At 54.6% G+C, this 26,137-nt stretch overlaps 10 protein-coding genes across 10 annotated transcripts; 5 read left to right on the forward strand and 5 right to left on the reverse strand.

The window, feature by feature from the left end:
* Positions 1–113: 113 nt before the first annotated feature.
* Positions 114–723, forward strand: QBC33DRAFT_534501 (uncharacterized protein). The gene has a single exon (XM_060427544.1). It carries the CDS (start codon positions 135–137, stop codon positions 522–524), a length of 390 nt encoding a protein of 129 aa, XP_060284520.1. The 5' UTR covers positions 114–134; the 3' UTR covers positions 525–723.
* A 929-nt stretch (positions 724–1,652) lies between these two features.
* Positions 1,653–3,086, forward strand: QBC33DRAFT_534507 (hemerythrin HHE cation binding domain-containing protein). The gene is made up of 3 exons (XM_060427545.1): positions 1,653–2,352; positions 2,416–2,952; positions 3,013–3,086. Exons 1-2 carry the CDS (start codon positions 2,011–2,013, stop codon positions 2,734–2,736), a joined length of 663 nt encoding a protein of 220 aa, XP_060284521.1. The 5' UTR covers positions 1,653–2,010; the 3' UTR covers positions 2,737–2,952; positions 3,013–3,086.
* Positions 3,087–3,184: 98 nt separating this feature from the next.
* QBC33DRAFT_449582 (putative translocation protein sec66 protein) lies at positions 3,185–4,004 on the reverse strand (the record flags this gene model as incomplete). The annotated part of the gene is made up of 3 exons (XM_060424522.1): positions 3,185–3,475; positions 3,544–3,845; positions 3,899–4,004. 3 exons carry the CDS (start codon positions 4,002–4,004, stop codon positions 3,185–3,187), a joined length of 699 nt encoding a protein of 232 aa, XP_060284522.1.
* A 782-nt stretch (positions 4,005–4,786) lies between these two features.
* On the reverse strand, positions 4,787–5,710 carry QBC33DRAFT_449260 (uncharacterized protein; the record flags this gene model as incomplete). The annotated part of the gene is given in 2 exon segments (XM_060424510.1): positions 4,787–5,077; positions 5,093–5,710. Coding segments are annotated over 2 exon segments (909 nt in total), but the record flags the coding sequence as incomplete, so codon positions are not given.
* Positions 5,711–5,747: 37 nt separating this feature from the next.
* On the reverse strand, positions 5,748–7,531 carry QBC33DRAFT_370839 (uncharacterized protein). The gene is made up of 6 exons (XM_060423986.1): positions 7,079–7,531; positions 6,769–6,997; positions 6,654–6,713; positions 6,288–6,599; positions 6,029–6,233; positions 5,748–5,958 (listed from the first exon to the last, which is right to left on the reverse strand). Exons 1-6 carry the CDS (start codon positions 7,276–7,278, stop codon positions 5,867–5,869), a joined length of 1,098 nt encoding a protein of 365 aa, XP_060284524.1. The 5' UTR covers positions 7,279–7,531; the 3' UTR covers positions 5,748–5,866.
* An 826-nt stretch (positions 7,532–8,357) lies between these two features.
* Positions 8,358–10,660, forward strand: QBC33DRAFT_469640 (putative npl4 family protein; the record flags this gene model as incomplete). Its single annotated transcript, XM_060425174.1, has 3 exons — positions 8,358–8,622; positions 8,674–10,326; positions 10,397–10,660. Coding segments are annotated over exons 1-3 (2,001 nt in total), but the record flags the coding sequence as incomplete, so codon positions are not given.
* Positions 10,661–11,507: 847 nt separating this feature from the next.
* QBC33DRAFT_370913 (DSC E3 ubiquitin ligase complex subunit 4) lies at positions 11,508–12,832 on the forward strand. The gene is made up of 3 exons (XM_060423987.1): positions 11,508–11,603; positions 11,659–11,911; positions 11,977–12,832. Exons 2-3 carry the CDS (start codon positions 11,661–11,663, stop codon positions 12,740–12,742), a joined length of 1,017 nt encoding a protein of 338 aa, XP_060284526.1. The 5' UTR covers positions 11,508–11,603; positions 11,659–11,660; the 3' UTR covers positions 12,743–12,832.
* Positions 12,833–14,225, reverse strand: QBC33DRAFT_606693 (RNA 3'-terminal phosphate cyclase/enolpyruvate transferase). The gene has a single exon (XM_060432311.1). The coding sequence runs from the start codon at positions 14,085–14,087 to the stop codon at positions 12,849–12,851; it is 1,239 nt and encodes a 412-aa protein (XP_060284527.1). The 5' UTR covers positions 14,088–14,225; the 3' UTR covers positions 12,833–12,848.
* A 94-nt stretch (positions 14,226–14,319) lies between these two features.
* On the forward strand, positions 14,320–16,869 carry QBC33DRAFT_534522 (uncharacterized protein). The gene has a single exon (XM_060427546.1). It carries the CDS (start codon positions 14,383–14,385, stop codon positions 16,744–16,746), a length of 2,364 nt encoding a protein of 787 aa, XP_060284528.1. The 5' UTR covers positions 14,320–14,382; the 3' UTR covers positions 16,747–16,869.
* QBC33DRAFT_577392 (uncharacterized protein) lies at positions 16,847–17,926 on the reverse strand (the record flags this gene model as incomplete). The annotated part of the gene is made up of 1 exon (XM_060430979.1): positions 16,847–17,926. The coding sequence occupies one exon, from the start codon at positions 17,924–17,926 to the stop codon at positions 16,847–16,849; it is 1,080 nt and encodes a 359-aa protein (XP_060284529.1).
* Between the last annotated feature and the right edge of the window lie 8,211 nt (positions 17,927–26,137).

Below are 26,137 nucleotides of genomic sequence, written 5' to 3' on the forward strand. Positions count from 1 at the left end.
CTCCATCGCCACCAACCAAGTAACCCTCCGCACTCCCGACAAAAAAAGCAAGAATGCCCCAGGCGCAACCCACCCCCCCCCTCTCCCGCCGCCGCGCGGCCAAGAACCCGGCCCTGGAGGCCAAGATCCGCGAGATGGCGCTCCCGCTCGCGCCCCTGGTGCAGCTGACGACGGGGCGGGTGCACGCCGATTTTCCCGCGACGCTGCTGGCGTTCTGGCTGCTGACGGACGGCCAGCTCGAGGCGCTCGCGCACTTCTACCACCAGCGCACGCCGTGCGCCTGGTCGGGCCACTACCCGTGCCCCGTGCCGTGGAGGTCGGACGTGCCGCTCGGGGCCAAGAGGAGGCGGTTCGGGAGGTTCATCGGGCTGCGCGGGTGCGAGAGCCCCGCGGCCGGGGGGTGCGGAGGGGCGGTGGCGAGGTTGGGGTATGGGAGTGAGGAGGAGTTTGTGGAGGCGGCGAGGAGGGCGAGGGAGAGTGAGGATGAGATGGAGATGTTTAGGAGGAAGATGGGTTGGTATTGAGTTCGTTGGGGGGTTGCCATGTCGTCTTTGACTCGTTTTTGTCTCTCGCTTCGAGGGTGTCGTTCCCGTGGTAGAAAGCATGGGGTTTGACAGGGTTGCTAGAATATAAATCAAAGGTTCTGATGTTGCCATCTTTCCTAGACCCAGACACAATCCATGGAATCGATTTGGGTGCTTGATTTGACCACTTAGCCTTGGGCAGGTATCTTAGCCGCATACTTAAATCTTGATGCTGCGGCAGACTGGAACTACTCGGAAAATAGTCCGTCGCTGTTTACATGTAGCGGTCACAATCGCTCCGGGGAGAGCCAAGTCCTGCAGATGCTTGGTTACCTAGTTAGCACGACCGGTCTCTTGTAGTTCTCGAATGCTGACACGGCGTCCAATTATCTGTTCGAGTGTTCGATGCAATCGGGACATCACGTCTCCATCTATACAGTACAGTCTATCAGATTCTGGCAAAGGGAAACCCCCCAGATCCTTTCCCCCCCAATTCAACGAGCTGCGTCGCCACCCGACCCGGAGAACATGCTCGACAGCAAGCCACCGCCACCACCTCCCTTTGACTTCTTATCCGTCGACGAGCTTCCCTTGCTCGCCAAGTTCGGCGTTACCTCATTGCCAGACTCTTTGGACGGGTGCAAGTTGCCCGCTTGGGGACGAGCTGGGGTGCAGGAGTCAGTGCCACTGTTCAACCACTCATCTACCTGCCCAATTTCTGGAGATGGCTTACCATCCTTTTCTGTGTTCTTAGTCTTGTCGTACGCCTCGTTGAATTTCTGTTTTGCTGAGTCCATTGTTGGAAATTGCCTCTCCGGTTGGGAGTATACGTTGAGCGTGGTGCAAAGTTGATCTGCGGGTTTGATCCAGTAAAGGGACTTCAAATGTCAAGCTGTATGTGTATTTCAAGGTATATGAACTGGCTTCGATTGTGTCCCTCTTCGTTCTGTCCAGAGGCAGTTTTGTTCAATTGTGGTTGTCTAGTGCCTGTAGACTAGTTGACTGGTCCCTGAACCGTCACTAATACCAATGATATCACCATGACATTGCGATCGACCGCCACCATCTTGCCAGATCCCGGGTATATCTCCATCGCTCCACATATCGCAGTACTGGTCATTGTATGAACTCGACATTTGATTTTGGCAACTGCTATCATTTGTCATGGATATATGGCGGACATTTCGCTCCGTAGAGCCTGTCCCCGGAGGCTGATCATGGTGCTCGGAGGCCATTCCTCTTGAGCTGTTGATGCTAGCAACGTCAGACTGACAAGCCATGACAACTCCATTAGGACATGAGGGTGGTTGTCAGTCTCAATGGATGGTAGGCTTCTAATACAGCGCCTCTAGTTGGTCGACCTCTATAGCCATGGGTCGTCTTGGGCTATCAAGTATACCACCGAGGTGCTATAAAGACCACAATCTCATTATTCTCGTGAATGCCACCTCGAGTCTCATGCGCCATCTTGGAAAACTCTTAAACCATGCTACTCACACGTACCGCAACACTCTCAAGGAACTTCCTTTGCCGCCCTCAGGTCACCGGATTGATTCCAACCCTTGCGCAACGGACCTTCTCAACATCTGCCCTCGACAAGTCTCGAGTCTCAGATGTTATCATCAAGGACCACGAGGAGCTTAAGGACCACTACGACCGCATCATGAGGTCAAAGGACAACGACGAGATGACCCGCCACCAGAACGCCTTTGTCTGGGAACTGGCCCGCCACTCCGTCGGTGAGGAGATTGTCGTATATCCAGTCATGGAGAAAAATCTCCCAGACGGCAAGGAGACGGCGGCCAAGGATCGCCAGGAACACCTGACGGTATAAGTCCCCGAATCCGCGCTCCCCCGGGTCATTGCATGGACTGATATGAGACCATTCCAGGTCAAGGAGCAGCTGTACGAGTTCCAGAAGCTCTCGGCCGACGACGCGGACTTCAGGCCGACGCTCAAGACCCTGATGGGTAACCTGGCACAGCATATCAGGGAAGAGGAAGAGGACGAGCTGCCGAGGCTGGAGAACTCGCTCTCCGAAGAGGGCTCTTCCGACCTGGCCAGGAGTTTCGAGCGCACCAAGATGTTCGTGCCCACGCGCAGTCACCCTGGCGCCCCTGACAGGCCACCGTTTGAAACGGCTGCAGGCCTGCTTGCTGCGCCGATTGATAAAATCATGGATGCGTTCCACAAGTTCCCGAAGGGTGTGTAAGGAGCTCTAACGGATGAAAAGGTGGCTCGATGAGGGCGTCTCGATATCTGTTCGAATTGGCGCTTCCCTTTTGTTTCCCCGTTTCCCCTTGTTTTTAGATACAAATATGTTCCAATAGGAAGGAGAAAACTTCAGGCACGATCAGTCATGTCGACTAAACGAGATTAGCTCAGGCGACGTTTTCCTGTTGAACTGAGCCGTCGCAGTCACCACCCTGTAAGTGGACTATATGATACGGGACCACATTCCATGGCGGGTCTCACAGTGATTGAACAGGAAGCCGGGGAACAACGCCATGGAGATATATATTCATAGCTTTGGTAATCCCCTCCAAGATCGCAGCCCTGAACGCCAAACTGTAAATGCATCTCCTGCCGCATACACTCCCATTTCTGTACTATATGATACAGAGCATCAACGAAACCAATTCTACAGCCACGTGCGTGACTCATTTCTTGCCCTTCTTCTTCTTAGATCCCGAAGGAGTTGCCGAAGGAGTATCTCCATCGACCAGGATGGGCTCGTCCTCGCTCGCAACACTCGATGCCCCCTTTTCACTTTGGTCAAGCTCCTTCATGAAGTCTTGTTGGATCGTGGAGCGGCGCTTCTCCCACCACTCCTTCTCCGACTCGGCCTGGGCCTGGATGTCATCGAGCCGCTTCCTGAGCACGGTGTTGGCCGCAATCTCGTTGGCCGACTGGAAGATGGTCTGGCCCCAGTTCGGTGCGAGGGCATTGGCCTGTAAGCACAGTCAGTTCCTGAAGCTGTCTGTCGGGATAGGATGCGCTATGCCGCGCGAAGACGCACCTCCATAACCACGTCTCTCAGCTCCTCCTCCATCTCCTTCTCCGCGCGGCTGAACCGCTGCCATAGGTCGTCACCCACGCTCCCCCTCTGCAGAAGCGTGCTGCATGCTGCCTTCGCCGCACGGATCTGAACGATGCGATGGATGTCCTCGACAGCGCGGCGCAATAGGGCTGCCCTCAAGATGCTGTCGGGGATCTTGGGGCTCTTCTCTGAGGCATTCTCGGGCTCGATATGGAGGAGAGAAAGGTAGATGTTCCGCTGGAGATGTGGACCGAACCACGGTTCTAGGTTTGCGCTCTGGGCTGCAATGAAGGTTAGTAGCCATGGGGAGGTAGAGGAGGAACATGTGGCATACCAGCTTTCCGCTTGCGATAGATGGTAGAGAATGTCATGAGGGCGCCTCCCAGCACGCCCACATAGGAGAAGGGCAGCACCAGGCCCCACCAATCTACACCGAACATGTTTGCGTTGCGAGTAATCCCAAATGGTGGTGAAAAGAGCGAGGGGAACGGAAAGAAGCGAGGAAGATGGTAGCTTGTTGGCTGGTAGGAAGTTCAAGGTGTTTCTTTCCAAGCTGCTAGAAGATGACAGTGTGTCTAAACCAGAAATTAATTACCGTCGAAAGATATCAGCACAGACCACTGTGCAGTGTGCACTAGTGTAACTGGCAACCTGTCGGTCAATGACGGTCCGTCATTGACTACCAACCAGGCGATGATGGTCCATATTTCCTAATATCACGACCACGATATTAAAGACCTAAAGCGCGCCAATTTCACTGGTAAATTGACTAGATCCTAGGATACAGAAAAGGATAGGGAAAATCAAAAGGACCTGCCAAAGCCGAGGCATTGAAAAGGTGGGAGCCCTCCCGTGGCACACCGAGGAATACATAGGGGACAGAGTGCCATAACTTTAGGCTCAGTTTATTTGTCAATCATAGCAACAGGAGGTTGTTTATATACTTATTGTCAATCCTGGTCTACCTAGTGATGCCAATTCCTCAGTCACTTCCTCGTAAACGCTTCTGCTGAACTCCAAATACCACTCTGAGACCTGCTTGATAACGCACATACAATGAATGACCTGGCTTCGGGACCTCTGTCCAGGTGCGATATATAGTCGCGAGATTATGCATCATATGAAGGGCTGGAATATAGCCATCAACCTGCTCAAGGCCTCGAGTCTTCTCATAGCCTCGGAGACTCCGCTTGTACATAGCCTCAGCCTTGCTAATCTAGCCTTAGGCATTGTAGAGGCTGCCGAGATTGTAGTCTGTGTCAAGCGTTGACACATGGTCTGGTCCTACCGCCTTCTCCTTCCCTCGGAGGGCGCGCCTACGCATAGCCTCAGCCTCGCTAAGTCGGCCTTGAGTCTCATAGAGGATGCCGAGATTGTTGACTGTGTAAAGCGTTAAGATATGGCCGGGTCCTAGAATCTTCTCGTCGTCTCGGAGTGCCCGCTCGTCCATGAGCGCAGCCTCGCTGAGCCGGCCTTGACTCCCATAGAGGTTGCCGAGGTTATACTGAATCCACTCGTCCCCCTAAACAGTTGGCATCCTGCTCATCATCAGCGTGGCAACACAACGGCTGGCGTGCTGCATAAGCCGCCGTTGCATTGCCCAGCATCCCCTGTCCGTTTGCTCTGGACTATGCAACGCCACGCATGCCACCGCCAGCCGCTCCATAGCAATGTCCCGCGACACGTTCAACACATGGACCGTCCACAAGTGCACACAGGCATGCATGCCGTACCCGCGCGACTCGGTTCCGCGTTCCCTCAATGACGTGTCCGCCTCGACTAGCCCGTATTCGCACAGCACTCGCACCGCCTGGATGAAGTTGAGCGCGTCGCTCGTCAGTTCCCTGAACCACTCCAGGCCGTATGAGTGGTATTCTCGTAGCAGCTCGAACCACAGGTCCTCGTTGTCGAAGTAGGCCCACAGTTGCAGTAGCATCGCTGACGCCGTGTTCTGCCGCTTGACCTGCGCGTACGAGATGTTCCATGTGGAGTGGAGTGCCCGGTCTTCGTACGAGAGGAGATCCGGAGTCGACTCCTGGAGGCGGAGCCACGACTCATTGTACATCTGGAGGTATTCGGCGAAAGTCGTCGACGTATTATCGAGATAGGCGCCGGCGGACGAAAGGGCAAGCGAGAGGCCGTCTAGGTTCTCCGCAAGCCTGACTGCGTCGGCGTCTATAGGGTATAGACCACATTAGTCTTGTTCATCTCTACTCAGTCTTATCACTTGCCTTCCTGTAAGCCTTGTCGGTTCGATGCGTGAGACAGGATCTCGAGGCTGTCTTTCATGTCTTCTATTTTCCTAAGCTGGATGCGATGGCCGATTTTGACCGTGGATGACCGCCGCGAGACTGAAGCCGACGGCAAATGTAGCATCGGAACCATCGAGGCGCTCTAAGAGAAAGCATAATAGTCAATTACTAGAGCTACCTGCAGGGCCGCTCTGTGTCTTAGGGTCGCCTACCCTTATTAGCCCTCCTCTTTGCCTCCCAGCGAAGCCGGATCTGCTCCGGGGCATCGCTTGCCATGATCTGGAGATGTCCTGATATAGTATCATACCCGACGTCTTGTTTTGAGGTGTATCTAACCATGTTGGTATGGTCCGCGTGGATGGCAATCGGCTCTGCGTTTGCTTGGCCCGGCACAACGGCGGACTGGCGAGGCACCACCTGGCTCATTGTTAGCTACGGCTTGCTCCAGTAAAACTACCAAAAGCGACCTGCCATGATGGAGCGGCCAAAAGCGGTGGGAGTCTCGTACTCTTCGAACCCAAACTTGGTGACAAAATCTCCGCTAATTGGGGCATATTGGCTAAGCTGCTGTTGAAGCCACTCTGAGTCTCTTTTAAGGTGCTTCAGTATCCGGTCATCCGTGGCCACGAGCAAGGAGGCAACATTCATGAGGAGCCTTCCAAGCTGGACGCCGTTGGCGCCCTGATGGGGTGTGCCCATGAAGACAATTCCGTAGGTGGATACTTTGATGGAATGGTGTTCCTCCAGCGCGCCTGGGCGCGCGGCATCGGAATGGATAAGGGCCTGTAGCTGTGAGGATGATGATCTAAGATTCAGGGTCAGATCCTTGGTACTTACGCTCTTGACGACGATGCCACCCAAACTGTGCGCTACAAATATAATCGGACGCTCTGTCGACTAGTCCTCATCAGCCAAACTGCCCCAATTGCCAATAGTTAAACATATTCCCTACGTTGGTTAGCTTCCGCTTCCTACACAGGTCGGATACGAGAGTCTGCGCATGGCTGAAGAGGTATTGACAGCTGACGCGGGAGCCGGCGTGGGTGTTGGCGTCGTAGCCCCAGCAGAAGACGCGCGCGTGAGGAATATCGTGCGGCAGCAGATCGCGGAGCCAGTGGACGTCATTGCTTGCGGTCCAAGCCTGGTCGCGGTGGCCATTAAGGCCATGCACAGCGACGATGCTGGGCGAAGGAGCGAGGGAGCGAAGTCAGCTGGAAAGGCGCGGGAGGCTCGAAGAGCCAAGGAGGAGAACGATGACTTACTCAACTATAGGGTCGTCGCCCTCCGCGACGACCTTCAGACCCTGGGGAGAGGGTTCGAAGACTGCGATAGGTGCGGAGGGTGTCCTGGCCTGCGGAGTGGATGTGCCGGATGGTGGAGAATCTGCCGATGAGGCTCGGCTGCGGGACCGGAACGAGGCCGGGAGCAGCCGCAAGAAGCGCGACGATCTCGACGAGGACATCTGCCTATTGTGACCCTACCATTTTGAAATGCCGCTCTGCCACCTAGCGATGGATCACTCTTTTTGAGAATATATATAATTGAGGTTATCCTTAAGGGGTGCCATTTACTACCTATTATACATGTGTGGACGCGCTTTCAGGCATCGAGCTGAGAGAACCTGGCGAATGGACAGTGAGTAGTTGGGGGGGGGGGGGGGGTTAGACATTGGTCAGAAGCCACAGCAAGTGGCTTGGAACGGAAGCCTCGCTTACGATATCGTCGCGAAGACAACCTGATTCGATGTTCAGGAGCTTGCGGTGACCGACTAGCATCTCGCCCTGTGCTCAGCCAGGTACAGCTGAAGTGTGGAAGTGACAGCAAGGAGATCGTTAAAGCCAATATGCTGACTTTTATATTAGGAACAGTGTGAAGACTTACTTTGAAACGCCCCGAAATCCAGAGCGTTGCTATGATGTTGCCAGTTTCATATAATGAACATCAACCCCGCAAAGAAACTCGTCCACGATGTTTGAGTCTGGCAGCATTAGAGTGGCTTTACTCATACCTCGACATCTAGTTGCTCGATTTTGTCCCAGTGAGATAGACCAAGACATTTGTTCATATAAGGGCCGACATTGGCTCAAGCCACCTGTCGCTGTGATGCAGCAGCTTGAACTCATCATGGAGAAAAATGATTATCCGATTTTGGATGGAGGGGATACTGCAAAGGGGGAGCAGTGGCTAATGCCTATTTCCTGTCATTATTGAACCACTTCCTTACTTGCTGGCAATCATGTCTCGAATTTGGTTACACTCGGAAGGCGCAGGATTCGGCTGGATGGCCTCGAGCAACTTTGAGTTGACTCACAGAGAGCCAGGCACGATATTTATATCTCCTTGAGGCTAGAGCGGTGCCGCTAAAACCCCTGTCTCTCATGGATTAACCTGCATGGAGGTCGGGTTTATAGGTCTACGGGTCCACTCCACTATGGGGCAGGAATGCCTTACCGGGCCGACAGAGATTCCGAATAGTGGGGCGCGGGGCTCGTCAGGCACATCTGTATGACGAAGTGTTGTAGCTCAACAACCAAGAGCTCCCCTCCATATCACCCAATAAGTTGGTTTCCGAGGCCTACGATTCCACCACAACTGCGACAGTTATCCCCCTTTCTACCTTTAGACGGATAGTTTTCTGCGCTGTCACTTCCGCCACTGTTGCTCTTTCATAACTGGTGGCCTCTTTCTGAAACATATCTCCATCTACCACCAGAAGTCTAAAATGCTCCTCCGACTCCGCGGGCCGGATGGCATGTTCCGGTTGACCGTGGAAAAGGACGACACATTTGGAGATCTTGCCCGTGTGGTATGTGTCAACTCTGCCGTTCTTGCCCGACGCTTCTAACAACACCTCTAGCTCTTTCCCAAGCTTCCCCCGACTACCGACATCAACACCATCACGTTGTCAAACGCACCGTCAGGTGGAGACTCGAAGCGCCTTCAGGATATAAGAAAATTCAAGCTCAGTCAGATCGGCCTCAGGCATGCGAGCCGCCAATCTCTAAGGTTTAAACATGTGCAGATGCTGACAGCTACTAATAGCCATGGCGACTTGATTTTTATCGCCTACAAGCATCAAGACAGCACCTCGAACGGCCTCGCTAACGGCGATGTTTCAGAGTCGCAGTCCGTCTCATCGACCAACCGACTGAATGGCAAACCTGTCCTTCCGACCGAAGACCGCCCGATAGACCCGCCGTCTATTTCGCAACAACCAGAGAAGATCAAGAAGCCCTGGGAAGTTGTGAGGCAGGCTCCCCTCGACGATCGGCTAGATAAACGCGATGGCAAAATTCCCAGGAAAATGGACCCAAAGATGTGTCGGCATGGACCCAAAGGCATGTGCGATTATTGCATGCCTTTAGACCCGTTCAACGCCAAATACCTCGAGGAAAAGAAGATCAAGTACATGTCGGTCCACTCGTACATGAGGAAGATTAACTCTGCCACCAACAAACCTGAGCTTGGCAGCTCGTTCATCCCTCCACTCGTTGAGCCGTACTACCGGGTCAAGCGAGACTGTCCAGCGGGGCATCCACAATGGCCCGAAGGGATCTGCACAAAGTGCCAGCCAAGCGCAATCACACTACAGCCGCAGCCGTTTCGGATGGTTGACCATGTCGAGTTTGCGTCGCCTGCTATTGTCGACACGTTTATTGACGCTTGGCGACGGACTGGGGGCCAGCGTCTTGGATATCTCTACGGACGGTACACGGAGTATGACGTTGTTCCCTTGGGCGTCAAGGCCGTGGTGGAGGCGATCTACGAACCTCCCCAGGTAGACGAGGTTGACGGCATCTCCTTGAACGCGTGGGAGAATGAGGCCGAGATCAACAAAGTTGCCAAGCTGTGCGACATGGAGCAAATAGGCGTCATTTGGACTGACCTCCTCGACTCTGGTAGCGGCGATGGCTCCGTCATTTGCAAGCGTCACGCCGACTCATACTTCTTGGCATCTCAAGAGGTCCATTTCTCAGCCCGGCTGCAGGCTCAGCATCCCAAGGCCACAAAATGGAGCGACACAGGCAGATTTGGATCGAGCTTTGTCACCTGCATCATCTCTGGCAACGAGACGGGCGAGATCTCCATCTCCGCTTACCAAATGTCGAATGACGCGGTGGAAATGGTGCGTGCCGACATTGTCGAGCCGTCTACAGCACCCGAAGTGATGTTGGTCCGTGACGAGGAGGAAGACGACGGGTCGGCCAGTAGGACCCGCTATATCCCCGAGGTGTTCTATCGGCGGATTAATGAGTACGGGGCCAACGTGCAGGAGAACGCTAAGCCAGCATTCCCCGTCGAGTACCTGTTTGTTACCCTCACACATGGCTTCCCGGAGGTGCCCAAACCTGCCTTCAAAGACCTTGGATTCCCGATTGAGAACCGCGAATATATGGGCGAATCGCAGGAACATTCGGCAGCTGCCAAGGCGCTTCAGGTTCACCAAAAGGCGGATTCCAAGCTTGACGTCGCCAACTTCCATCTGCTCTGCTTCCTTCACCAGATGGGGGTTCTCTCACAGGCAAGTTGCGCTTCCGCTCACTTTGCTTTCAAGAAACGTTGGAGAACAAGACTGACAGAGTCTCAACTGCCAGGACGAGGAAGCACTCCTCTGCCGGGTGGCGACTCAACATGACTTGGCAGAGTCCTTCCAGCTCCGCTCCACGACCGGATGGCAGACCCTACAAGCCATCCTTCAATCAACCGGTGAGAGAATCCCCAAGCGACCGTGGGCGGCTGGCGAAACCGACATTGCCGACGATGTCTCGGCCGCTCATGGCGTCCCCTCCCACCGCGGCGACACCGATGAACGTCTTGCTAAACGCATTGCTGCTATCAGGCTAGCCGATGAAAGCCAGTGGCCTCGCCCACCGTAGATAGGCAGAGATGAGGACCGGGTTTGATTATGGACGTGCGGGATATTGCGACGATGGAGCCCGATTGCCATTTGGACTGCGGGCTCAGCCTGGAAACCGCGCCATGGCTGTAACATAGCAATAGAGGTTAGGGCGACAGCGGCGACCTCGCATCCCACGCCTTCAGGTCGGGAGTCGTTAGTTGTTTGGGTTGCCGAGGAATAACTAGTGTAGCATGGTATTGTTTTCAGTCTCGAGCGCAAAGAATATCCAAGCTGCCGCCCATTCAACTAGTTGAACACGGCATCCATCCACTTGTAATAGACGTCGATACATGTTATTGTGGCTAGGAACTTTTCGGCTTCCATTATTCATATTTGTAAAACATATCGGGCGCGGCGGATGGTCTTACAGGGGACGGCCGCACCTCCCGAATACTCCGTATCTTGTCTAAGCGATCTCTACCGAGCTGAAGGACTTATTCAACAGTTTTGGTTCATTGTATATTACACGGCCACTTTTGAGACCACCAAGAAGGACGAAAGTCTACTGGAGCCGAAAGGAGAGCAGATCGAGTCATGAAGCCTGAACTTTCGAAGCTCTGCGCCAGGCCGTGGAAGCGACCCTGCAGGAGCGGGAATACCTAGGGACTTATCCATCCAGGCCGGGGCCCGGGCCTTGGCGGCAACAAAGTTCACCCGCTTCCCGGTAGAAGCTTGGGCCCGGCCCAGCAACATACGCAGCCACGGAAGCTTGGTAAGGTAATGCTCCTTTATTCTACAGAACGAAGACGTTGAATCGCAGCTCTAATCACGGGATGGACTCGACGAACTCGGCAACCCTGAGCAGTCCATATTAGCGCTTACGCCGTTCTGTGGCTTCTCACAGCAGGCGCCATAATCCTTATTACTACCCTTTCCGACATAGACATGTGAGGTCACGATAGTCGATCCTATCCCTGTGCCTTTCACACTGATGCGGCGGAGCTATGAACAATGATCCCACGTTGAGCTCCGCGGCCAACCAGCCTCCGACCGATCCCAATGATAACGACACCGGCGATGAGAGAAACGCAGATCAAAGCCAGGGGGGCGATGGCACTTCCGAATCGCCGTCGTCATCGGAACTGTCACTCAAACGGAAGGCCGGCTTGGCTAAGAAGCTGCAATTCATGTCCCACCTGATGCGGAACCTGGATATGCTTGTGTTTGCCGAAATATGTGCATTGTACTACATGGAGTAAGTTATTTCTGATCACCCTTGTTTGCTGCAAATTGGAGCCCTGACGATGCCTCGCGCCCCAGATGCTCGTTCCCGAGGTTATTACTTCGCGTCGTCCCCCACTACCTTTTTCTCACGCCGAAATCCGAGGATTTTCTCCTCCTCTTGCCAGCCCGTCGACCACATGTCTTTGCAATATTTGTACCCAACCTCCTGTGTATTCTGCTACACGTGGTCTGGTCCTTACCACATGCCGGGGAGGCAACTCGGGGATACCTGCATGGAGGTGTGATTGTGGATTTTGTTGGCCAAAAGCCACCCACTTCGAAGCTGAGCCTCCTCATCCTGGACGTGGTAGTGGTCACTATCCAGTGTCTCATGTTGGCGGTCCACCAGGAGCGGGAAAGGCTGCGCACGCTTGTGTTGCCCGTTAGGCGCAACGCCGCCAATTCTGAAAACACCCCGCTACCTGCTGTTACGACTCAGGACCATGACGCCGAGGAGCGTGGAACCCTTCGGGACGGCCCGGCCACGGCGGATGAGACGAGCGATATCGAACTGAGGTCCATGTCCGATAATCGTGTGGATAGGGGCGGGGCAAGTGAGGAGGCTGCGAGCCTGTTAGAGAGTGGCCCCTCAGGCAGACCCGCGGCTCCCGATCTGACGGGCGTATTGAGATCTGGCAATGCCATCATAGGAGACTTCCACGTCATCCACGCCATTCGATCCGCCATTGCTGAACAGCAGGGTGACACGGAAAACTCCTTACAGACGATCGGATACACGGCCACCCTAGCGGCGATGGCCGCCGAACGGAGGGCCAGGCTTCAGGCACAGAGGAGACAATAGTAAATGTATTTATTTCGTCGTCTTGACGAGGCAGTCCATCGTCACAAAAGAAGTGAAACCATGGGGAGAGTGTTGTACCAGTTTGACTTGCAGTGGATATGGTTCGTCAAGCCATCTTCCTCCCAATGTTCCCAACTCCGGTACCTTTTACAGAAACGATCAAGTCGGTCGTATCATCATCATCTACATCCCGTATCCCCCAACTGCTGGCGCCAAATTTCTTCAGATCCCTTGCCAAGGTCACGGTCTCTTCCCTCCCGACAACGTCTCTGCCCAATCTTAACCTCCCCACATCCTCCGAGCCCATCGCCATCAAGGTCAATACCGTTGAAGATGATACGGGGCTCACACAGCCACCCAGCGATATTGTCTCCAACAACTGATACGCACACCGCTTCCCAATATCCTCGGGGACAACCCCGCCCTGAGGCGGCGCCACCTCGTCGGCCGAGTAGAACACGCCCGCGGCGCTCGACTCTGCGACGAGGCTGAGGCCGAAACCGATGCCCGCCCTCTTCTTCCCGGCCCCCCTGTCCGGCCCCGCCGACACGAGCGGGGCCTGGTCGTACTGGGCGGCGATGTGGATGTCCGGCACCAGCTGATTCAGCACCTCCCTGGCGGCGTGGATCATGCGCCCGTTGCTCGACGCCGACACGCCCGTGCAGTACGCCACCCCGCGTATCCGGCGCACCCGCCCGGGCCGCCGGTTGAGGTGCAGCGTCTTGGGCAGCCGCACCTGGCTGGCGAACCGCAGCTCCACGAGGCCACCGCCCCCCGTGGTGCCGCCGCCGCCGCCGCGGCCCGTCCCCGCGCAGGAGCGCGCGAGGACGCGCAGCTCGATGCGCGCCGGGGGGATACCGAAGAGGCCGTACAGCGGGAGGACGGCGGTGCGGAAGGTGTCGACGGACGGGTCGCCGCGTGGGGTCGCCGCGGTGACGACGCCCGGCCCGCAGAGGCGGACGTTCATGTGCGCCTTAGAGAAGGGCGCCAGGAGGGCCAGCGGGAGGAGGAAGTAGGTGGCGCCGCGCGCGCAGCCGGCCGGAACGGAGTGCTCGATCACGTCGCCGGCGAGGGCGCCGGCGCCCGCCGCGGAGCCGGTGATCAGGCCGGGGTGGTAGGTTATCGTCGTGCCGCTGTAGGAGATCTCTACCGAGCCGCCGTTGGTAACGGCCTCGAGGAGGCGGAGGAAGGAGACCTCGTGGGGCGCGAGGCCGGGGTTCGTGGGAGAGGTGCTGCGGATCTTGGAGATGTGCACTGGTCGGCCGGTCAGGGTGGAGAGGACTAGGCGTTGTGTAAAGGACTTGTGGCCGGTGAAACGGAGGAATTCGGGGTTGGGGCCCGACATGGCGTCCCCCTTTTATTGGTAATTGTGACTTGAAATAATAATTGGATGAAGTCGTCGTCTTATTTTTTTTGTTAGAGTTGGAGGTTCCGCTTCATCTTCCTGCTTCAAGGCGGTGCCAAAATTTTGGCGGGACCTTTTAATTCTGCCGAAGGCGGTCAAGACCAAATTCCCTTATCGGGACTCGATAAGGGGACCCCTGTTAAAAAAGGTTCACGCGAGCTCTCGGGCGTTGCGACTCAACCGCGAATGGCTCCTTGAAGAGTTGGGCCGAGTGAACCTGATTCTGCCGCCATTCATGCCACCCAGATTATTTCCCCTGGAGGCGGGCAGCTGTGGAAGCTACGTATGCCAATCATGTCTTGCCCATCTTCGAATCCTTCCGAAATTCCGGCCGAGGACATGGCGCCGAAGCTACTCAAAACGTGTCGCGACACCTCCTCTTCGAACCGCCCCAACTGAGGAAACTCCCAAGGTGTCGCCATTTAACGACAATCAAGTCGAAGTACGGTATTTTAACGAGGAGCGGCCGGGAAGATACAGACGTTTGCAAGATAATGAAGAGTTTAATAAGGCCATCAGTGGCTTGGACGATGACGTGGAGTCTACCATCAATGAGCTGGAGAAGAAGCTCCAGGATACAGCCAAACTGTTCCAACTGATGGAGAAATATGGAATGAAGGACAAGGCATACGAGCTCAAAAGACTGTATGGGAGTCGACAGGCGATCCAGGGCTCTCCGCCAGGCATACCCGAAGATTGCTGGCCGAAGAGCAAGGCTTACCATGTCAGCCGACTCAACACGTATCTGCAAAATGCGTTTGAGGACATGAGCAAGGGCAAAATTACGCCCAAGATTGTTTCAAGCACGTGGAAATACTACAGCGCAGCCCGGAAGACATTGTCGACGTCATGGGGCGTGGTCCCGAAAGAAGTCTGGGAACTTTTGTGGCGGATTCTCTCCTACGAGAAGGAGTGGAACACCAGCCGCATGGCCCATATCCACGTTCTTTCAAAGGATATGAGGGTGGCAGGGTTTCCACTTGATGGTTCTCAGCAGCTTCTTGCCATCGAGGCAATGTTCATTTCCGGTTGGGATAAGGACGCAATCGACAACTGGAGGAAGGGCGCGAGCTCGCTCGGGTCAAAACCAGAGACGTTTAAGGAATATTGGGAACTTGGAGTCCGCATGTGCTCCCATTCCGGCGATCTCGAGCGGGCGGAGAGGGCTGTCGACACTCTCTTCGACTCATCATACGACGCCGACCCGAGAATCCTCGTCCCGCTCATTCGAGCCTGCGCGCAGAAGGAGGCGACCGAAGAAAAGGCCTGGGAGCGCTATCGCCAGCTCCGAGATCTCCTGGGCACTTCCATTACAATAGAGGACTATGACGAAGTCATTGCCTCTTTCCTGTCAACGAACAAGACGGAATTAGGCTTGCAAGCCTTTGTCGACATGATGTTCTCCACCTGCATTGACATCCGTGGAAAGGCAAAACTTCCACCTACTGTCGGAAACCAGTTCTTCCTTGGGAAGTGGCTGAAGAGACTGATAGGTGCTGGCGATCTTGACGGTGCCTTCAACGTGATCAAGTATATGGAAGAGAAAGGCATACTGGGCTCTGCAATCCAAGTCAATGGTCTTATCGGAGCATGGCTACGGACGGAAACGGCGGAAAACGTGCAAAAGGCGGAAGAGCTTGCATGGGCCATGATCCGTTCGCGGCTACTATTCGTCCAACTGCGCGAGCGACAAGCCTTGCTAGAATGGCCTCTAAGGCTCACCATGGCCAGTCCACAGGAGGATACACCTGGCCTAAGATTCGTGCCGAAGGCGACGCTGGAGACATTCTCCCTGATGGCCGAGAACTATCGACATCGAGGACTCCACAAGGAGATAGAGAAGCTCTGGACATCCTTCGAACAGGCCGAGATTGCGACGAACAGCTTTATGATGAATCAGTTGATCGAGTCATACATCCAGAACTGTGAGGCTAAAAGAGCGTTGGACTTCTACCACTCGATGACTCGGGAGCACCACATCGCCCCCGACGCCCACACATTCCTAGCCCTATACAAGTCGCTATCTATCAATCGACTGGTTGTCAAGTACGATGATCTAGTCGAGCAGGATGCCGTCATGTGCCGACAATTCTTCCGCGACTTGGTAGAGTCCTCCTGGAGTTTCGACTCGGAAACAGCTTTCGATCAGCTGCCAAGATCCATCCTCCACTCCTTCCTCAAGCTCCAGGATTACGCCGGGATGCTTGCTGCCACGAGGGCGATGCGGGAGCTCTTCTCCTTCGCACCGTCGGAGACCTTGCTCGTCGAGCTCGCCGCGGGGACTATGTCACTCAGCCGACCCACCCAGAGGAACAAGAAACTTCTGATGAATGCAAGCAAGATCACCCAATTCCTCATGGAGGAGCGCCGGCGTGCATTGGAGAAGGAAGGTCGGACCTTGGAAAACCTGACTCCAGTGCAAAAGGCCCATGAACTTTGTGTCGTCTTAGAGGCTCTCATTTTCCACAAGGCGCAGGCATCGGAAGAGGAGCTCCAACTACTTTACGAGGAGGCGGCGCAGCAGATGGGCGTGTATGGTATGTTGGTATCGAAAGATGCTGAGAAGATGACCGGGGAGAGCCAGGCATTGCAAGAGTGAAGCGGGCCAGGTCCGACAGCATGTATACCAGGGGTAGAATCATATATAATGCAGACTTGTAAGATAAACTGTATTCTTTTGTCGACCTAAAATCCGCTTTCTAGTCGTGATCCTCCTCTGTCGTACCGGGACAACCTTCCATGCTCTCGTCTGGATAGGTGAACTTGCACCAGAAGCAGTAGTGATGCTCCTTCCTGAGGTGGTCGACCAGTTTTTGTAGCCGTTCTTCTGGGGGCAGAGCGTTGAACTCGTCCAGCTCAGGATCTTCCTCGTCGAGGTCCTGGGCAGTAGCAAAGACCGTCTTCGACTTCCCCAGTGCCCTTTTGTCGTCTTCATCCTCGTGCTCGTCCTCATACGTTGGAAGCCTTGACAAGCTCTGTTCAAGGTCATACCTCATCCTCCGGTCCCTCTCTGCCTCCTCTCGCGCCCGAACCAGCCCTCTCCACAGGACGCTGATAGACTTTAGCGGCCGCGACGAGACGGTCCTCCTCTTGCCGCTCTCCGCGACCTCGATTCCCGACTCCTTCTCCTCGTCCATCCGCTCCGCGATCTTCTGGGCGCCGTGGACCTGCCTCTCCAGCCTAGCCAGCTCCCGCTCCCGCCGCACCCGCTCGCGGTACTCCCCCTCGTCCGCCTTGACCCTCTTGGCCTGCCCCTCCGCCGCCTCGGCCGCCTCCCTGAGCTTCCGCTTCTTCTCGCTCTCCAGCCCGATGCCCCCGCGATCATCCTTGACCGATATCCGAATCGGCTCCACCCGCGGCCCATCATTAGCAGGCGCCCCACCGGCCCCCTCCCCCTCCCCCTTCTCGTTCCCCGCCTCCTCCTCCCCGCCCTTCCTCCCCAGCGCGCCCCCCTTGAACCCCATCCTCGCCATCATGGCGAACCCCTTGCTCCGCCCCGCCACGGCCGGGTCGGCGAGCAGCGACGTGCCGAGGGCCCGCTCGCGCGCGGCCTCCTCCTCAGCGGCCAGCTCGGCCCGCGACTTGACGCGGCCGCGCTGCTCGCCCTCGCGGCGGAGGCGCTGCCGGCGCTGGAGAGATGTCTCGGGGCCGGCGCCGGCGACACCACCACCCCGGCCGGGGGGCAGGGCGTCCGGGATGACCATTGTCATGTAGTCTTCTTCTTCTGATTCTTCGGCGGCTGGGGCTGTGGCCGCGAGGCTGCGTGGGGTTGGGGTCATGGTTGGGAAAGTTGCGGGGGGTTTGGTGGGGATGATGATGATGATGGTGGGGATGATGATGATGATGATGATGATGATGATGATGGGATGATGGGATGGGGTGGTAAGAGTTATCGGGGCGGGCTGGTCTGCGGATTGATGTCTTCCTTTGCCGCGGCTCAACCCCTGTTGTGAGACGGGGGTTAAATGGAGATGGTCTTGAGAGTTGAGACTTTGAGGTTGCTTGTCAAATGCCTGTGTCTGAGCTTTTCAGGTCGTGGGAGGTTGCACAGGAGACGCGTTCAGGCGCAGACTATGCAATCAAGACGTCTCCAGGATACGAATGACCAGCTGACAAAATAGGGTTGGCTCTAGCTGAATCGGTTTGCTGTTAGAGCGGAAAGTGATGAGTTTTTGAGATATTCAATTGCTGAACTCGGCGAGTTCAGATGGCCTTGAACTTTAACCCTAACCCGGAACCAATGTTGATTGCACCTCAGTGTCTACAACTGATCGCTGCAGCACAAAATCCTGTGATACCTTTCACGCCCATTTCTTGCGAAGCAACCATTGTAGAAGTTTCTCACCAGCTTCTCACGGTGGGCTTGAAAGTAGTAAAAGATGTGGTTCTGAGTTGAAGCCTTGTGTTCTGCCAAATGCACAACAATTGCGATAGTTATGACCAGGAGGCAACCTAGTTATAATAGGCCAAATGAATCAAGGTCACCAGTAACTCCATTAGACACGGGGGATGGCAACATGGTCAAGTTGCAAGAGTGTACTACAGACATTGCGACCTGTTGCCCCTGCCGGATGTCAGATATCAAACATCATGGGTTGCCAACTTGACTCCATCAATATTGGCTCTATATGAGGGACAGATACTTGTACTACGGCAGGCAAGTCTTATAGAAGGCGACGCCTCTCGGACTGTAACACCTGGTCTTGGGATCCTTCCCCAAAGAGACGTCCCTGCTTGTAGAAGGTAAGTATATCTCACAACGAGCTCCTTGATCTGTCCTTGGTATCAATATATGCCATCGGTTTGACATACGTCATGAAGGCAGACGATACACTGAGAGCAATGTCACGAGTAGAACCTGATATTTGGTCTCAAAATAGCTTTGTGCCCACGCAGCAAAGCACTAAGAAGGAGGTCTGGACATAGGTCTGCTGTGTCGCTGAATATCGCCCCTGAACTGATCACACACCTAGGCAAGGAGAAACGACTCTGCCTCATCGCCTATGCCTTGGATGGGACGCCAGTTACCTTTCCTGCATATGACACCCATTGCCTTCGCTACTCGGGGATCGGTTCCGGATTCCCTTCTGAGAATGTCGGTGTGAAGCCGAAGTAGCAGACACAAATAGTACTTCGCCGAGTCCTCGAGGGGTAGCCAGAAATAGACGAGTTCAAGGTCGAGTCCCTTCTTCGGCTGGCAGGCTGAGGCGATCGCATAACACTATGCCTCTCACACATATATGGATTGCGATATAGTACGAAGCGGTCTTGAGGTAGCAACAAGGTGGACAGCGATCAACTCGAAACAACGTGGTAGCCAATCGACATAATCTGGCTCACTGTAACAGCGTTGCACCGAGGCAAGGCTGGTTGCGCCAATGGCGATCTCTACCATTGGTCTTTTCTCACAATCGGTACTTGATGGTTGCAGGACTCGCCCGTTCCCCGGGGGGGCACGGCCGACATGGCACAGCAAGCTGGAGGGAGGGTGGTGACTTGACAGAGACGGCAGACGATCTGCGCAATATTCCTCAGGGAAGATCCCGAACCATGGGACAGAGCTTGCAATCGCCAATTGTCTTCAGACCATCGAATCATGGTTAGCTGCCTCGTCATCCACGGTTTACAACTCGGCACACAGCCCACGGCCGTGGTTCAAAATAACAGCGCAAGAGCCAAGGTTTAGAAGTGGTTGCTTTCCACTGTTGCATTGACGACCTTCTAGAAAGAGATAGCGCGGCACACACTAGACGGAATCCCGATGCCACGGCCGGTAGGCAACCGTGGGCATCCAATTCGACCGTCCGAGCGAGGGAGGCTTGGGGGCGACGACTGGGGCCGGGATCAAGTGCCGACAGTCTCTCAAGCTTGGGAGCTGGCTCAGCTAAAGAGGGGGTCCCCGCGATGCGTCCCATCCAGCGGCGCATTGGCTTCGAGGCCCTATACTCGACGGCTCTTAATCTGGCGCAACCTTGGTGACCTCGCCCAACGGGATGCCTCGCCGCAGGAACAGACCCCCTCAACCTGCAGGACCGGAATGCACGCTCTGGCTTGGCCCATCAGATGGACGAGATCCGACAATCTTGTGCGCAATCGATCGCGAACGAGCCCCACGCCCGCAGACGCTTCGTCCGACGTCTGGCAGATGCGGGGTCGAGGAATGCGCTCAACACTCGCCCCTCGCGTCCGTGACACTTTGACTTTTTAAAAGAAGAAAAAAAGTTGGCAGCTTGGTGGCCTCGCACGTACGACCGGAAAAGCGATGCCGCGAGAGAGAAAAAAAAAGGAAGAAGAAACAGAGATGGTTGCAAGGCACACCGCCCACTTGGTGGATTTGGCAGCCTCTGATGCTTGCTTCTGCAGGAAACCACCGAAAATAGGTAATAATAGTAACCGGGCAGCCCAGGGAGCGGAAGCAGTGAGATTACGAGCAGCTGTGTTAATGCGACACGTGGGGAAGGCGGGAAATAAACTGGTGCTGTCCGTCTTGCTGGTAGGGACCCATGCATGTGGATGTCGACTGATTAGGACATATGCCACCTGTGGCTGTTCCGTTTCAGACCGTTGCACTCTGCTTTTCGATGCCAGGGCACGAGGCACTCGCCTGGTTGTTCAATGTACCACGGAAAAAGCAACGACGACAAAACGAAGGTGCAATGGACGTAAGTCGGCGACATGGGAAGCCGGTGTCGGAGACAGACAGGAGAATATGCCGACATGGCCATCCCATCACGCAGCACGCAACTGCAGACTGCCAGAGAACCGCAAGTCTCGAGCCCCCAGGGCATTGACAGCGGGCAGGACCCGAGAGGTCTATGGGACCCCCCGGCACGGCCTGGCCGGCCGTCCCTTGTAGGATCTGCATCGCCGGTTCCAAACTTTTTACGGGACCAAGCCCACAGGATTGGACAGCTCTGACCCCCGCGGCGGGTTGACCCAAGGCACCCGCAGAAGCTCCTCCCGAGGCACCAATCGTGTCAAGCCGCTCTCGACGGCAGCTGGTGGCGCTTTTCATGCCCATCCATCATCCATGTTCGTGTGGGACGCGCCCCAGGGGATGAGAAGGACGACTGCTGGCGCTGACTATGGCAGTGGTGGCAACCATACTGCAGACTGCAGGGTCTCTTCAGGGCTCTGCATTCAACGGACTTTCACAATGTAGCCTAGGATGGAAGCTAGAAGAAACAATGACGTTTCAAGATCTCTCTCAAGCCAGGAACTGTCACATCCACGGTGCCCACTTCAAAGTGTCGTCGATAGCCCCCACTACACCAGGGTTTCTTATCAAGTTTGGTCCCTGCTGCCAAGAGGGAGCCTACATGGTTGTCTATGCTACGTGGGAGTGAAGAGACAAAGATTAGGAAACTGACCGGCGTCAGCTCGAGATAGAAGAAACATCACTCGTTACTAACTTTGGAAGTCAATTCGTAATGGAAATATCTTTACGAGCCAGCAAATACCAGGGCCCCAGCTCACCTGCAGTCACTGGACCTAGCCAATGTGCATTATGCGTATGGATAGCTCATAAGTGACAGGCACCTGCATTGGCCGCCCTGCGCCCTGCAGTGATGAGAGCCCTATCACATTGGGGATCCAGAGATCGGGGGGTTTATTTCGTAATGCGACCACACTTCAGAGAGGCACCAGCTGATTTGAAGAAATAATGAACAAACAAACCCCCAACGTGCGGAATGATCGCTGGTGAAGAGGAATGAAGAACTACCCGTGGTAAGGGTAGGTCTCGCGCACGTGTGGTAAGGGAAGGGTCTTACTGTGTACAGACCTGACAGACCTCACAGTTCATTCAACCTCTGCGCTAGGAGGTTGCTAATCAATGCAAGTTCATCGGGGTTCTTCAGCCCGCTTGACCAGACCTATTCAGCTCCATCCTCTCGCGAATACCGATTCGTCATCTCGCATCTTCAACCTGCCTCAGCTGATGAGCTAAGGTAGCCAGGTTAGTTGCAAAAAAGGAATTCCAATACTTTCCTTCCCAATTCCTATCAATCGCAAAACGAGACATGTCCAATCGTATCGAGTGCAGATTTTTCAACAGGGTGTGATGTAGGAGGAGCTTCTTATCACTCATACCCTGTCAATAACTGCACTTTGTAAAACCTCCGCCGAGTCTGTCAGACCAGGTTGTAACCAGGGTACTGTATATCCCGTACTAAGTATGTACAGCCGTAGGTACTCCATAGTTGTAGTGTACACCTGCAACGGTCCTGTAACTCTTCCTGGTCTGTCGTTTCTCACTTTCCCGTTCCCCAGAAAGGGCTTAGGTGATTAGCGGTGGCGGGTCAAACTAATCTGGCCCGTGCACTCTCGCACTTTCCACTTGACCGTGGTGACATCGTGGATGGGGATGATTATCTCCGTTAGATAATGCGCCACGGGAGAGATCGACAACGTGGGTCAAGCATTGAGTTGTTGCAGAGCCTCGTCGCATTTGTCTGTTTCTATTCCTATACCTGTCTCCTCCGACCGGTACCGAGTTATCCACGAGACATAATATATCTGCGGGCTTCGGTGTAGTGAATTCGGAGGAAATAAATGGTGGGCTGATGAAGCGAACTGCTTCATGCAAACGGAAATTGGGCCCTGGGTTTTGGGAAAAGGCGGGGCTTGCTTGGCCTTTGAACCAACCAAGGGTCCCGTCGACAAGGTCCGCGGAAACGCCCATTGGTCGACACAATGATGGTACCTGCGCTAGCGGGGTGTGGAACGATTTCGATTTTTCCACAATCCATGCTTGGGAAGAGCAATGATACATACCGACGTCGGACCGTGTGTAAACTGTAAACTGTTTCTGGCACCGTGGGTGGCAGGAAGGCGTTATTGAAGACCCCACCGCTCAGGTTCTTCTGAATCAGTCTCGTGCTCACCGCCTTGGATCGGAGAATTCTGCCGGAGTTATAAAGCGGTGAGGTCATTTTCTTTAGTATGGTATCTGGAGAAGCCAGGGAAGGATGGAGATCGAGATCTAAAACCCAAAAGTCGTTGAGATAAACTGTCTTACCCTTCGGTCCCGTCCCTCTAGCCGTGGTCTGACGTTAGGGAACATTGTAGCACATTTTGCTCTTGGGTGGATATCTCAGATGCCATGTTTACCCCATGTCCTTTTTTGGGAGCCGAAAGGCATTGAACCTCAAGTCTGGATCCCAAGTCTTGGGGAGGAAAGGACCGAATGGGGCGGCTGCATTTCCACGCCGTCGAATCCACTACCCACCGATGGCGCGAGAACGCAATCCTCCCACTCCAAAGTGGCCAGTAGGATACCAACCGGGCAGTTCACCGTGGGAGAATCCTCCCGCCGGATAAAGCAAAATAGTTAGGCAGTTTTCGAGCTACACGTACACTAGTATGGAGTACTTCTGTTCGCAGGGTGTCCAGTGGGTGTGGAGGCGGTCCCATCCGAGGACCGGGGTAGCAGCATCTTTGGGGAGGACGGTTTGCTAGCCCAGTTTAGGCCCTGGTCGCCGATGTTATCAGTTGATTGGGGCCACACGGCTACATATCCGCGGCCCGTTAGCCACCGCTCCAGACCAGGTTCAACCGACAACGGTCTGTGCCACCGTGGAGCATCTTGTCGATGAAGGACTTTTGTGGTCTGGTTGTTGAAGCGACTTTCTCCTTCGGCGAAGATCAAACTCCTATGGGCCACGGCAAGTGTTTTCGGGCCTGGACCATTTGATTCCCCCCCATTCCTTGCCGTTTCGCTTGATTCCCTCTCTTTTCCCTCAGTATGTCTGTCGATCTCGAAAGCAGAGCAATCATGACCCTTCTGGGGGTGCTGTGCAGATCCAAATAGTGCCCGGTTGGTAGAATTGGCCGGCAATAGTGTGTGGCGGGAGATTGTATATATGCAGTATGCACTCCGGAGTTGATCCGATTCCTACGACGGTGATAGCTCCAGAGGGAGGTGCGAAAGGATGTCTGCTTCTTTGTTCCGTTTGGTGCTCAGAATCAAGCAAGTGCTATTCTCTCCAACAGTCGTACCAGGGGTCTTCTTCTTGATTGTTGGCTAACTTGCTCCTTCTGGTTAACCTGTTCCAGCCTCTTGGTTCGTCACACAATCACTCCCGGCTCTGTCGACCCGAGTCCATGGTGGCGAGACTCGAAAGTTGACAGTTGACAGCCCTGAACACGCTAAAGGTACCAGGTAATTAGCGGGGACCAGGGGAGTAGGGATAGCTCCTTGCGCTTGGTAGTAGCACTAGCATAGCGTCGGATATTAGTCCTTCCGCTAAACTGCGAAGGGTTTGGGAAGTTGGTCGATGATGATTCCGCACCTCTTCTGCTCCACAGACTTTCAATGTCAAAGCGGCCTTGGCTTGAGGAAGGGACGTTGATGGCCCCCATGCCCATCCTGGCCTGGCGTCGAGGACGAAGCCCCATTTCTGAAGAAGGTACCGTGTATAGAGGCAAAAAGAAAAGGCTCTGCAGAGGCTGACGCCAACAACCAAGAATAACCGAGAGCTGAGGGAATAATGTTTGTACCTGCATGCTGCTTCCAGGTTCCATCGACCAACTGCAAGTGCAGGAGCGACGGTGTTCGTACATACACAGTGCATGGCAAAATATGTACCGCATATGCAAGGTACGAGTGCAGGACTGATAATAAGCCTTGAGATGGCCGAGGTGATAGACGTGAATCATGTACCATCTGGCCTGGGGTACATGTTTGGCTAAATCCATGGCGACTTAGGGTCAGGATTGTGAGAGGGTCTGGGAAGAAGATCCACAGGATCTGTCATGACTCCTGGTACGCGCTACGTATACGCACTGTATCATGAGCTCATGGGGCTCACAAGCAGCCAAGCTGCCGTATTGGGAGAATGACAGGTGTTATTTTGGCGAATATCCGAGAGATTAACGACGACGAACCAAGTACACATTTATGTAGGTACTCTGTAGGTAGATTGATTAGAGAAGAGTCAAGATGACTCTGAGGCTCTGAGCAGGAATCCAATTACTACATACCCTGGATAGTTAGGTAGCTACTCGACCAGATGCTTACCTCCACTGTAGAGTGTCCAGAGAAGGAAGGTCAGAGAGGTACCCGGAACGGAACCCTCACCGTAGCCCCATTGTGGAAGAGGCGAGAATGAGCTAGCGTACCCTTACAGGTAGCAGTGAAAGAGAAAACAGACCGAATGTCACGTTGTGGTGACAGTATGTTGGTTTAATGCATTCACAAGGCCATTATGTAGGATTGGCTGTTTCACCTAAAGTAAACGGCGTTGCTTGTGGGCTCTGACAGGGTCAACTGTCGTGGGGAATGACGATGAACCGCATTCCCATTCTGGAATCAGCCATTGAGATGCCCCTATGTTCCGCTCGCTCGAGACCGGTGTTGATGGCGGTATCAGGCCTGCATCGTATACAGGTAGATGTATACTATGTAGGTGGCGCAAGGTTCTAACAGCTTTCCTGAGGGACAGGTTTTGGCGACGTTGCTTTTCCCTTGGCGAAGAGAGGAGCGCAAAGGGTGGAAGGAGGTTTTACCTCGCCGAACCAGTCGGGTCTTTGGAATCTACCTATTAGGTCAGGTAAGTGGCTGAAGTGTTTCTTCTGCGATGTGATTTGTCTCTTTTCGTTTCTTTTCCTTCGCCTTTTCGTTCGTTTTCTTCCTTGACTTGAAAACTTCCCTGTGGCGCGACTGGCCGGTCAGCCACCCACCTACCAGCTGATGTCTCGTTCTTCCTTTTGGGCGGCCTGCGGAGCCGTTGGTAGGGAGAGGGATTTTGACAGGCTTGTGACAGCGACTAAGCAGAAATGTGACGACATGTTAGATCGTGTTGCCACAGCTGTGATACGGAAACTCGTAAAGGGTGAAGCCGGGAGCGCAAAAGCTGAGGTGCAATTCCAGGCGGCCGCTCTCGATAGGGTTTGGAGGGGCTCTGACGAGCCTCTCTGAATGGCCACTTCCACTCACCATGGCCCGTCCGCTAACTGGTTAGTGGTTTCACGTTCTTACACGCACACCA

The sequence above is a fragment of the Phialemonium atrogriseum genome (assembly GCF_030411735.1).
Source record: "Phialemonium atrogriseum strain 8032-3 unplaced genomic scaffold QBC33scaffold_9, whole genome shotgun sequence".
In the NCBI taxonomy this organism is placed as follows: Eukaryota; Fungi; Ascomycota; class Sordariomycetes; order Cephalothecales; family Cephalothecaceae; genus Phialemonium; species Phialemonium atrogriseum.